Raw genomic sequence first — 13,349 nt, 5'->3', positions numbered from 1 at the left:
ACCTGCTGTCTGTAGTAACGATTTCCCAAGAAACAGGATCTCACAGAAACTCATACGGATCAGACGTGACTCCAGAAGATAAACAAATATGTAGGACAGTTGTTGTTGTAGATAGTTGGCCATCCTGGTGTGCGCTCTGTTATGAAGCCAAAAACAAAAAGCAAAAGAAGATTATGAACCTTCAAAGTGAACAACATCTCTTGGACTCTACCTGATCTGGAACAAATGATAAGGCCCAAATTTGATCAGAAGGTCGATGGGAACACACTTGAGGATTATTGGGACAAATATTCATTTGCAACAAACCTTGAATTAGGTCAGAAATTGAAATAAAATCATCTCATGTGCAGCCTCTACCATATCTGGGGTTCGGTATCCTACCTACACCTCAACATGCAGATCCAGAGTCATCGGGCATCCAACCACCGATCCTTTGATCATTTGATGACCCGCTTTTTGGATGATCGGTCCATTGATTAGATCATTGAGAAGCTCATTCCCTGGACTACAACAGTCAATAAAATGAAGCGTTTCCTGTCAATCAAATGTATCCTGGATAGACCTGTTCTCATGACTATAGATTAGTCCGATGGTCCACTTCCCCCCGGCCTGTTACTTAGCCTTAAAATTCCCCTTTTTGTGCCTTCACTTCATTGGGTTTTCATTGGCGAGTTCACTTACTCAGATCAGCTGGTGTTGAGAGGAATGTAGTTCTGTAGTTTTGCTTCAATTTGAGGTTTAAATTTCTTGTTTTTTTAATATTCATCACACTCAACTGTCTCAGTGTCAGAGCACCGGTCTGCGTGTCATCCAGTCGACTTAACCGGTGCTCGTCCATGCCCCGGTGGTCTGATGGAGGCAGCTCTGGGAGGCCCAGTACCCAGCTTTGACCAGCTGGTGTCAGCAGCGACAGCCTCAGCCTCAGCGCTCCCCTGACCCACTTAGTTGAATGGTGCCGCTGCGTTTTGAATTGTGACCCAGCCGAGGTAATCAAAGCCTCCGCCGACCGACCGACCGACCGACCTTCCCCTTTGTGGTGGGAGTCTGGTTCCTCTGAAAGAGAGAAGAGAAAAGCAAAAAGAAAGACTGAACGATTGTGTGTTTATCAAAAGACTGGCAATCCCTGCTGCTGTCTGCACGCTGCATGGTAGAGGGCACAATCAGCTGTTGTTGTTTCTTTCTTCTTCACACCAGCTGGCTCCGAGTGCCGGTAAATTCATTCTCTTCAGGTCAGGAAATGACCAGCGGTTATTTGCTAATTCTGCTGAGCAGCGGGACCAGACCCCGGATGGGCCGGGTGGTCCGGCTGCTGGAGCTGCAGCACCAGGGTTTCTGTTTCTGAGACGCCGCTGCTCCTTGGATTGTCTTTTTAAGGTGGTGCCAGACACTGAGTGGCCTAAAGGCAGAAAAGGTGCTTTCATGCTCCAGTTTCTTCTTTACAGCTAATTTTCTGTGTGTGTGTGTGTATGTGTGTGTGCGTGCAGAGCTTAACACAGCTCAGGCCTTGTAACATAAGTCAAGGATGGGATGTTGCTCTGGGCGATTTAAATATTGAACATTTTGGTTGCTAGTCGGTCTCTGCACCTCCTCTTCTCCTCTCTCCTCGCCGTCAGTAACAACCCCAGGTCTTCTGGAGGATCTTGTCTCCTCCTCCTCACGCTGAAGGATGGCCACACTCCTCTCACGCTTATTTTCAGTTACCTAGCAACCAGGAGGAGATGAGATGCTTTTTTCCCCTTCTTCTTCCTTTTTAGGGTGGTACTTAGAGGCGGGGGTGGGGGGCGAGGTGCGCATTGTTCATGAATTGCTGCTGCGGCGCTGAAAGGAGGCGGCGAGCAGCAGGCAGCGGCTCCCTCCGACTGTTTTAAGTAAGGCTGTTCATTCAGCGACGACGTTTGTTTCCATTACTCAGTGTCTGACTCCATTAGCTCCTCCGCTCACCTGGGCTTTCTCTCTCTCCGCTGGTAACGGCGGCCAGCGATGGGTCTGCATCCTAATTATCAGCCTGGAGCGGAGCCCGGCGCCGGCTGGAGGTGTGAAGCCACGCCTCTTTAATTGGAGAGCACCCGCTCACGGCAGATATCACAATCACAACAAATACAATGGACCTGCAGAGAATTACAGGTTGTTAAAATCCCCTCGCACAAAAGAAGCGTACGTTCGTAGTTCATTCACTCGCTAAACGAAGGGAAATCAGGTGAAAATCTTATTGTGGCTTCAGGTTTATGAAGTGGAAATACAAAAATAGATCTTTTGTGCATTTTTGAGTGTCCAGTTGCTTCTAATTACAGAAGCAGGTGAGTGTTAGCTGGATTTCGATAACAAAATCATTATCACAGCTACACCCCCACCCCCACCCCTCCTGCTGAGCTGCTGATCCCCATTCACATCACATTGCTCCAGATCAGGAGCAGAAGTTGTGAAAAGCTGGTGTCACATCACACTGAATGTGATGCAGCAGTGCATATATATGATATATAATATATAATGTAGGCTACATATATAGCAGGCTTCCTCCTCAGTTCCTCACAGGAGCGTCTCAGAGAGCCCCCCCCCCCCTTGTGTAATTATCACAACCCCCAGGAGAAGTGTTCGGTGAGGTTTGGAGGTTGAGAGAGATCATTCATCTGTACCAGCTGCAGCTGAGTGAGATAACTGTTCGCTTTTGATTCAGTTTCATCGATTGTGGCTGTGCTCTTTTTCTTCTTTTCTTCAAACGAGAACCAGTGTAAATATCTAAAGGACATAAAACGAGCAGCAACACTTGAGAGTTTTTTTTTTTTTTTTTTTAAATGAAAGGGCTTTTTCGGTGTGTACAGAAGGTGCAGAGGTGGGTTTACTTCACTCCAGCCAGGTGACATGGAAAGAAAGATGAAAACAGCGCAGCAGATGTTTCACTAAACACAACTAGACTTCCACGTCTGAGGCAAAGATGACTGAAATTTGATAATATCAGATATGTTTTTGCGGTGGAGCAGGAGAAGAGCTGAGCAGGAATGATTTATCTGAGCTTTAAGGCACAAAGATATGGAGGAGGAGGAGGTGGTCTGAGGGTCTGAGACACAAAAGAACAGAGGCCTCCATCGGTACATGCTCCTCTATTCAGCAGCTGAGATAATCCACATGCTCGCTGGCCTCGCCTCCTTTCACAGCCAGGACGTCCAGCCAACCGTCCAGCTATATGTGGGTTATAGCAGGCTGTCGTACCGGGCTCAGCCTCCACTGGACCTATTCATTCATTCATTCATTCATTCATTCATTCATTCATTCATTCATAGGCTCAAAGCAAAGCAGGCCAGCCACAGCTACACCACTGCTGCTGCACACTGATAGGGTTATATGCATAGACTGTAAAAAGAATGGACGTAGCACCCGTGACGTCACCCATTGGTTTGGGGGAGTCTGTTTTGTGCCGCTACTACGGGGGTTTGAACTGCGCCATGTTGGATTTTACTTGCCATATTTGGAGAGGTGCGGCGGTTAGCCGGCCGAGAGCCCGCCCACTGACCTCGAAGCAGCGGTCTCCGGACCTGTCACTCAACGTTTCTGCACCCTAATTGGCCAGAATTTTAAACCTAATAATAGTAAAACAGTAGAGTTAAAAAAACAATTCACCCCCCTCAGAGTGTGTGCGGGGGTAGAAACTATCGGTTGAGACCAAAAAAATAAAATGTACCAGGCTGTAAATATTTTTTTTTAAGCTGTAAAGTCGGCTATTTTAACATGGGGCTCAATTGGAGTTGCTCCCTTCTGGAGCCAGCCCCCAGAGGAAGCCCAGGGGATTGCAGTTTTTTGAACACGGAAGTGAGCTTCACTTCTCAGACCGACAACTGCCCCATTGGTTATATGTAGGGCCCTATAAAATCAGTTTTATTTTTTTCCCAAATTCCGTTTTATTTTTCGCATATTTCGCGTGTGTTTTAATGTTAATGACTAAAATGTACACAAATTAAACAAAAATTAACAAACAGACAACACTTTTGCCACCCAGATTTGTTTCCCTCTGTGCAATTTTTTCCCCTTCACCCGAAAACAGCATTTCAGTCAAATTATAAAAATTATAAAAATATCACTCCTCATCTGTATATTCTGGTTCGAATAAACACGCACGACCATCAGATTCAATATGTTCCTCCATCTCTTCAACATCGGATCTGGACATATTCTCCTTCTTCCACTTTCTGCACTGATGCAGACTGGGCATGCACTCAACAGTCGACTAGTAAGATCTACCAAGGAAGCCAGCCAATATTTTTAATAATACAACACCAGAGATAGCTCCATCTTTGTATAATTTGCAACATTAGTTTTGTGAAAATGACTTTCACAACCAACTAAATTGGTTCATTATAACTGAAATATCTCCAAATGAATCACTATCGAATCGGGACCTTGTGAATCTGACTCAAATCAATTCAGTAAATCAGTAGCGATACCCAGCCCTAGTTATATGTGCACTTTTTTCCTTTTTTTTAAAAACTACATTTAAAGGCTCCGTGCTCCAGTGTTCATGAAAGTTTTACAGTGTGCATCAATAATGAGACTTATCACTGGCAGCAGGTTCAGGACGAGCGCATGAGAGAAGCCATGCATCCAGAAGGAGGCAGGAAAACTTGAATCATTTAGATTTAGACTTGAAACGTCCTGAATACCCTGAGCAGGGTCTGAAATGGCTTTCTGTGTGCGCGTGTGTCAACATTTGGTTTGCAAAAAAGAGGCAGCACCATTCATGTTTACATTCGCTACTGTCCCATTTACATAGTTTCCGCATTGGTTTGCAGTTGAACCTTTATGATAGTCTGTGTAATTTATTTTACACCTGACATCTGCTGGTGTTTAATTCGTTAGGACTGGATTTCACCTCTGGGTCCAATTAAATAACACATTTAAATCTTAAATCTTTATTTCTGGAACCTGCAAATACAGAAACCAGGAGCCGTCTGCCGAGTGCGCTGCATGTTCGGAAACAAATTAAAGATTTTTACCTTGCATGTTCAATGAACAGACCTGAAGGTTAATGGTCATTTAAAAGTGAAGTTATAAACTGTTGTGATTATTTTCTGTTGCTTTCTGATCTTAAAATGTGCCTGTACGTTGTTAGGTATGGAGGACCAGGATGTCCCAGGAAAAGTTCATATATAATCAGGATTCAAAATAGGAATTGTGAAAAGAATTTACTAATGAATGACCGATCCATCAAAAAAAAAAAAAAAAAATTACAACCTTTTAAAGAAATTATTTAGAATGATGGTATAAAAACTCATTAAAATTTCAATTTATAAATATATTCATGAATTCATGAATAAATAATATAAACTACCTAAAACGTATTTTACTGTAGAATAAGAATTAATTCCTCAATCTTTAGCTTTATTTCCTTTTCCTGTTAGCGGATCGATTAGCTCCGTTGTTTAGCTTCTCCTGTGACCAGTGTAAACAAACCCAGTCAGGAAGTAACAAGCTCTCTGATTGGCTGGTTGGTTGAGGAGAGAGAACCAATGGCACAGAGAGGCAACTAAACGACTAATCTAAGCAAATCTATTAGCTCATAGGAAAAGGAAGTGGAAATTGACAAGGGAATCCAGGTGTGTGTGTTTGTGTTTTTCCAATTTTCCTTTTAAAAGCATTTTTTCCAAACTCTATTATTTATTTATGAACTAATAAATGTGTCATGAATGTTTTTTATGGCAGTTTTGTAAAACCTGAAGAATTTGTCAACAGATTAATCGTTCATTCATAAAAAATTTTTTTTAAATATTTGCAGTGAAGGAAATGTGTTGTCATGGTTCCTGTGACGCTCTTGATCCTCCGTATGGAAATGATTCAACCATTTAATTTGACAGATTCAGTTCAGATTTTAATTTTATTTTAATTTTATTTTTTTAATTAGGATTTTTATTGATGATGCGTTTCCTGTCCTGTCTCCCTGACGGCCAGGTGTGTGTGTGTGTGAGTGTAAACACAGCAGCCTCCAATGCTTTTGCTTCATACTTGTTTCAATTTGTGAAACTGACAGGCTGTGGCCCCCTGCCCCCCCCTCCGCCCCACCTCCGCTGCTCCTGTTTCTTCCTCCTCTCTGTGTGTGTGTGTGTGTGTGTGTCCGTTGGGGTGTGTGTGTGTGTGTGTGTGTGAAAACAAATGGTAGACAAACCATTTTGATTGGCCTGCTTCCCACTCTTTTTCTCCAGTGCCCCCTCAGCTCCAGCTGCCTTCCTCCTCCTCCTCCTCCTCCTCCTCTGTATCTCTTTATCCGTCTCCCCACCAACCTCTCCTCCATCTTGCCCTCCCTCCCTCCTTCTCTCCCTCCCTCCTTCACCAGACCTCCTCTCCTGCTCCTTTCCCTCCTTCCATCTCACTTTTCCTTACTCCCTCCTTTTCCATCTCCTCCATCTCCTCCTCCTATTTGCTCGTCTCTTCTTACCGCTTTCTCCTTCTCTCTCTCTCTCTCTCTCTCTCCATCTAGCAGCAGCAGTAGTCAGCTCTCTCCCTCCCCCCTCTCCCCTCTCTCTCTCTCCCTCCCTCCGTCCGTCCGTCCTGACGTCACTCTGTTTGCATAGCTATTGTCTTACAGCGGCTGCAGCGGCAGCAGCTCCTCACCAGATTTTTTTAGTTTTTCACTCCCCCATTCTCTCCCTCCCTCTCCCTCTCTCTCCTCTCTCTGGGAAAACCTCTCTCTCTCTCTCTCTCTCTCTCTCTCTCTCTCTTTCATTAGTAAATCCTTCAGTGGGATGAGAAGCGAGAGAGTGTCAGAGAGGAGAGGAGGATGAGGAGGAGGACAGAGATGCGATAACGTGTCTGGATCTGACCACAGTGTTTTTTTTATCTCCCGCTCGGCTCGGACGGATTCCTCCATGTTTTTCTATTTTATATCCATTTTTTGATATTTTTCCTCTTTTTTTTTCTTCCTTCTTCTCTTCCCTTGTGTGCAGCCGGACTATCCGAGAGTGTGTGCGCGTCTGCATCCGTGTGTGTGGAGGAGGGTTTTTTTTTTTTTTTTTTTTTTTTTTTTTCCCCGTTGTTGTTAACGCTATAGCGACGGACACGGAGCTGAAGCCGGATCGGGAGCCGGGGCATCTGGCCGTCTGGGAGGCAGCGACGGCCGGCTGGCTGCATTGTGTTGCTTTGATGACCCCCGCTGTGTAGCTGCCTGCTCATCAACCTCCCTCCCCCCCTCCCCTTTCTCTCTCTCTCTCTTTCTCTCTCACCCTCCCCTTTCCTTCTCCTCTCTTTCCTCCTTCTCCTCCTCCTCCTCCTCCTCCCCCTCCTCCTCCTCCTCTCTGTCCATCACAGCTCCCGGGGCCCAGCCATGTTCGGCACAGAGTCCTCATGTAAGTACCACCACCATCCTCCTCCTCCTCCTCCTCCTCCTTCTCCTCTGTGTTTCTCTCTGTTTATGTGTCTTTTCATGTTTTTATTTATACATATATATGTGTAGGAAGGAAGGAAGGAAACAGCTAGCTTTCCTCTGCTCCTGCATCCCTCTCCTCCTCCTCCTCCTCCTCCTCCTCCTCCTCTTCCTCCTCTCCTCTCTCCTCCTGTCTTCTTCCTGTTTTGCCTCCATGGTTGCTGGTGGCAGATTGCATGAGGGGGGGTGAGGGGTGTGAGTGGGGGAGGGTGAGGGAGAGGGGGAAGGGGAGGGGGGGTCTGGGATCTACCATTTTAGCACGGAGGGTCGGTGCAGCTACAAGCTAACTGATCACGCTGAGCTTAGCGGCTGCCTCGCATTCTCCCACTCTCCGTGTGTGTGTGTGTGTGTGTTGTCGGTGTAATGGCTGATTGAGTGTGTCTTTGTGTGCAGGTTTCTCTGTGTGTGTGTGTGTGTGTCAGAAGATGGATGCTTTTCAGCCGAGTTGCATCGTTTTTCAGAAGCAGCATCATCATCATCATCATCGTCCTCTCACATCTTCATCTCCTGCTCAGTGCAGCGTTGTTGTTGATGCTACCGATGCTAACGTAGCACCCTGCTGTGTGTGTGTGTGTGTGCACGTGTGTGTGTGTGTGTGTGCAGCTCCTAACATCCCACAGAAGAGTTGCAGTGTTGCTATGTAAGGTTACCCCCCCCCCTCTCCTCCCCCCTCCTCCTCCTCCTCCTCCTCCTCCTCTCTTCTACCACACCCTTTAAAAAAAAACCTTTCACTTTGATCAATATCATGATGCATAACTTACCAATACCTGATCGATCTGAGCCCATTGATTGGACAGCCACAGCAGCCGGAGGTAGCGTGTGTCTTAGCGGACGTCAGGTGGGGAGCTAGTGTCCACACACACACACACACACACACACAGACACACACACAGGCAGCGTGGTGGTGGTGTGTTACAGTGATGGAGAGCTGTCGTGCAGCAGCTCAGTCTCTGTGTCTCTGTCCAGCTGAGCCGCCGCTGCACCGCCGCCGGTACAGGTCTCGTCTCGCCCCCCCCCAGAGTCACCGGAGCTGGACGGAGGTCACGTGACCTTGTGGTTTTGAGATTGTGAATTTTTTTTACAAGAAACAAAACAAAAAACCCATCTGAGGTCATTTGAGGGTCAAAGTGAATGTGTTGGGTGAGTCGGTGTGACAGCAGCTCGTCAGTCAGTCTGCTCTGTCTGAGCTCAGGTTCACACAGTCTGCACACATTTATTATTATAACATTAAATACAATTCATAATGGAAATCTGTTGGAAAAATCATTATGTATGATCAGATTTTATACATTTAGAGATGTTGTGGTTGTCTTGTGGTTGTCTTTTGTAAATATAGTGTATAATCAAATATAGCCAGTGTGTCGGGTGAGCAGCACATGCTGGTATTTAAAGTTTGCTGGTGATATTGATATTGAATATAATGTAGAAGAATCAGGTTATACAATATGTAAGAAAAACTATTCAGTTTGAATGTTGTTGTGTTAGTATTATTCTCCTGGGAGTGGAGAGTATGATTGGTCGACAGCGTTGCAGCTCCGGCAGTTTGGAAATGACATTTATCCATATTGTGATGTTGATGACGATGCTCCCTACACACTGGGGTCACCAGATATCTGTTGCCAATAACTATATCTGTCATTTTAGCATTGAAAAAAAAAAAAAAATCTGTCCAAGAAGAAAGTGACACTGTCTGTGATTGATTACCCCCCCCTCCCTTTACCCCTCCTGCCCCGGTGCTGTCAGGAGGAGGAGATGTACAGCAGGTTTTCTTTAATTTGCCAAATATCGTAAAATGTTCCATTCATCCAGAAATAATCGTTTACGCTGCTGCTGCTACTAGATGATGAGCGCTGCCACTCATGTTTCAAGGCCGACCAGTGACTTTACTCACATGACAACACCTGACGTTACCTTGGAAATGTTTTTAGTCATTTGTAAGAGCATGAATTCCACCTGGAGCCTCTGGTTCCTCAGAGACGTAGTGAAAAGAAGCAGCGAGTAACAAGTCAGTTTCAGACCAGACTCCAGAGAGATGATATAATAGTTCAGTCCTCAGCTCTGTCTCAGTTCAAATACTTTCACAAGGACACTGTCATGTAGTATACTATTTACACTATTCACTTACTTCTGTATTGTGCAAATTTCAACAGTTATTGTCGTCTTAAATCCAATACTGTCGTTGTGCACTTACAGGAACTAACGATTGCAACAGTTGCAAACGTCTTCTTCTTTTTGGACGCTGCTGTCGTCCCTCAACACATCTACCGGCTCGTTTTGTTTGTAATAGGGTTAATTAGCAATAATGAAGCCTTACTTGTATTTATTTTTTATTTTTTTGCTTGTGTGTGCCACCTGTTTAATGTGAGGTGGAGAATGCGTCACCACATCAGCCGGCTCCTCTTACATATTAGTTATTATATATACATTATATTCCACTACGTAGCCACGATGGCTACTCATTGAGGGTGGGAAGTGTCTGTCGTTCCACACTCAATTCTGACAGTTCACTACATTTCACTTACACACTCCAAATAGTCAGTGTAAGTATGGAAGTATTGGAGTTGAGACACAGCTCTGGTTGTTGTTGATGTTTTTATATTGGATGAGTGTGTAGCTGTGAACGGACACATGAGCTGTAGTGGAGTCTGTCTGACAGTGTGCAGGATGTTTTTAAGATGTGGCGATAAATGAACGTGCAGCGTCGGTCGCCACCGTCTCGTGATATTGTCAACAGACCAGCGTGTAGATTATAGAGGAGGTTATAAACAGAAACAGACATGTGGTGTTGAACTTAAGGGCTGTAATAACCTCCTTGACTTTGTTTATTGATAAACCAAACGCCGTCCAGCGGATCGAGACACTTGAGGAAGTTTACAAAGTAACGATGACCAGTAGATTATTATTGCGCATCTGCTCCGACCTGATTATGAAGTAGTGGCGCCAAAAATAAGAAGTGGTGGGCCGCCACAACTTAATGCATATAGTGCAATAGTCTCCAACCTTTTTTGGCTTGTGACCCCATTTTGACATCACAAATATCTAGCGACCCCCTGTCAATCAAGATGCGCCCGCTCAGATGTTTTCAGCTGCATTTTATTTGAACTCAATTTATATTCGTGTAAGTGACAGTATAGAATACAGTTGTTTAAGATTGTGTGTGGTGTTTTTAATCATAATTAGTTAAAGGTAGAGTCTGGAGTCTGGATACAACAACGGTAGCCTCCGTGTTATGTTTTTATGCCGTTGTGGTGAGCTGGGAAGACGGTGTTAGCGGCGGATGCTAACCGGTAACCGCTACCGCTAACCGAAGTTAGAATCGAGCTAGCTCACCACAACAAGCCTCGACTGGTAACAAGTATTAGGGCTTAGTTGTCGGTGACGGTCGGTGACGGTCGGGAATCGGTCCGCAGCTCCAACGCTTCACTCAGACTGTATTTATTTTTCTTTGCGATCCTGAGAAAGAGACGTGCTAGCACTCGTTAGCATCAGAGACAGCTAGTGCGGCTAGCAGCCCTGAGCCTCCTACTCTGCTGCACGTAGCTTCACCTGAGCTCCGTCATTGGCTGGAGAGAAAACACAGACTCTCTCGCTCTCCACCCAGAAACGTCCACGTGCACAATAGACACTAGAAGCCCATAGGTGTTGATTAAGACGGATTTCATTTACAAGTCTAATGTTTATTTTTGGGCACAAAAATCCAGACCCAACCTTTAAAAACATATTTTTATAAGTAATTTTTTAAAATCAATTCCTAGAAAGCACAACCAAAAGGTTGAGAAACATGGATAAAGCAGAAACCCTTGTGTCTGTGTAACATGAAGTAGCAACAACTTGCTGCTGTTGAACTGTCATCCTGTGTGTCGACACTGAGCTGCAGGTTTCTCCACTTCTGTCACCAGTTGCTTGATCACGCCGTCGTAGCAACAGGAAGCTAAACGTTGGTCAAGATGGAGGTGGAGGTGGTCGAGGTGGTGGAGGTGGTGGAGGCCGGGGTTCAGACTGAAGTCCACACCGACCACACAGAGCAACAGCTCAGTGGATCTGGCTCCGCTCTTATTATAACACCGAGCTGAAGAGACGGAGGCATGTGATTGGCCGACGATCACAGGCCGCGCTGATTGTGGCGTTTGTGTGTGTGTGACCACAGCATTACTCAAGCCTCAGTATTAAATTGCAGGGTTCACACACACACACACACACACACACTCGCTCAGTTCCCACAGTTTAAACTCCGTCTCAACAGCATCGTGGTGTTTAACGGTGATAAACTCAACAGTCGACTGAGGTGAGTCAAAGTGTCTCTGTTAACAAACAACCTGGGTCCACGGCACGCTTATCCACACATTTACAAACTGTCTGACTTCACTTCCTGTGGCTTCACTTTAAGACAGTTTCCATGGAGATTGGAGTCAGACAAAGACAGTGCGTCATCATCATGCTGTCGTTATGGTGGTCGTAAGTCGAGCAGGTCACTTTTATTTTGAAAGAGCCACCTCCTTATAGGGTGGCCAGGAGAAAACTGTTGACCGCATTATTTATTTTTTGCTTGAAGGTGTTGGTATTAGTACCAATGCTGTTATCGATTCCTGTGGATTTTTCAGTGTGGAACAGAAAAAGGCCTGCACAGGGTTTTCACTTCCTGTCGCTGCTGGATTATGAAATATTTCACATTCTCGTTAATACCGTCGGTTACTTATGATTTATACCGTACGATCGGATCTCCACTCTCCTGGAATAGTTTCTGAGTCATTGACGAGTGATTTGAAATCCCTTATGGACCGTCATCCTTCAAAATAAGAGCGTGGAAACACAGCTGGTGATTCAACCTTTGCTTGAAATCTCAGTGCCACAGATGTTGCAGATGTTTGTGTGAAGTGAAGCCGTCTCCTGTCCACCACCATCACCATCGTCATCATCACTTCCTTGACTTCTTTTGTTGTTGTTGTTTGCGTTTGTCGTTCATTGTTTTGCAAAAGCACGTGGGACTGTGTGTGTGATGGAAGGGGATTGTTGAGCATAAATGCTGTTGTTGGATTGAACCTATGTGTGTGTGTGTGTGTGTGTGCGTAGAAACATAATCTCATAATGTTTGTTGTCATTGATATGGAGCGCTTATTGTGTCTGCAATAAAGATTTATATAATATAATATAATAGATCATAGTTCATATTGAAGGTTGGAGCTCTAAACTTCACTCTGCTCATTGATCCACAGAGAATCGAATCTCTCCAACCTGACGTTTGCTGCTTTCAAACTTAAATTATCAGGACGACCTGTTGGCTTACAGCTCTTTTCCCACTGGCTGAAAAACCCAGGTCTGATCTCCAGCTTTGGGTTATAGGGTTAGGTTGATGCGTTGATGACATCATCAGTGCGACAGAAAACAGTGACGTAAACAAAGGAAAGCAGCATGGAAACTAGTGAGGTGGTGGTCAGTGTCTTTTCCTGTTTTTCCCTTTCGTCTTTGGTACGTAACGCTGTACGTCATCACGTTAATTAGCATAAATTGACCTGGTGTAATGTTCCCATTGCAGACCGATCAGCGGTGAGCCGAATAAAACATGTGTCGATTGCAGAGTCACTTGACGTGGGGTTTGAACCAGTGGAAATATATATTTTATTTATTTTTGCTACATTAGCATCACTGTGTCTGTTGCCAAAATAACTGGAAAAATGAAAAAGCTTCGACCGACCTCTGATCTGTTTGACATCATCGGTCAGCGTTCAGGTTTTTGGTGTGAATTGCTCCGTGGCACCAAACAAGGAGGACTACGTCTCCCCCATTGTCTCCCCCCCCCCCACCCACCACCTCCAGACGACAGACTGGAGCGAATGACCGGGGAGAATCTCCTCCGTCATGTTTGTGCTTCTCGTTGCAGCAGAGAAACCAAACAAACACAGATCTCATCTGTTTACTCTCAATCTAACAAGTTGTCTAAATGTAT

The 13,349-nt window shown here is 45.0% G+C and overlaps 1 protein-coding gene across 4 annotated transcripts in view; it reads left to right on the top strand.

Moving 5' to 3' along the window:
* The window catches only part of LOC310987575 (suppressor of tumorigenicity 7 protein homolog), a 72,317-nt gene that overhangs the window by 10,243 nt on the left and 48,725 nt on the right, over positions 1-13,349 (top strand). For 2 of the 4 annotated variants that reach the window (XM_083973893.1, XM_083973892.1), the window contains exon 2: positions 7,291-7,328. The exons of the other annotated variants lie outside the window; for them this stretch is intronic. In XM_083973893.1, coding sequence (XP_083830019.1) covers positions 7,307-7,328 — 22 coding nt within the window. In that variant the 5' untranslated portion in view covers positions 7,291-7,306. The remainder of the gene's footprint in view (positions 1-7,290; positions 7,329-13,349) is intronic. 4 annotated transcript variants of the gene reach the window in all.

This window comes from Trachurus trachurus (assembly GCF_905171665.1).
Source record: "Trachurus trachurus genome assembly, chromosome: 6".
NCBI classification, from domain to species: domain Eukaryota; kingdom Metazoa; phylum Chordata; class Actinopteri; order Carangiformes; family Carangidae; genus Trachurus; species Trachurus trachurus.
The sequence above is the reverse complement of the archived record's forward strand: the minus strand, read 5'-3'. Positions and strand labels throughout refer to the sequence as shown.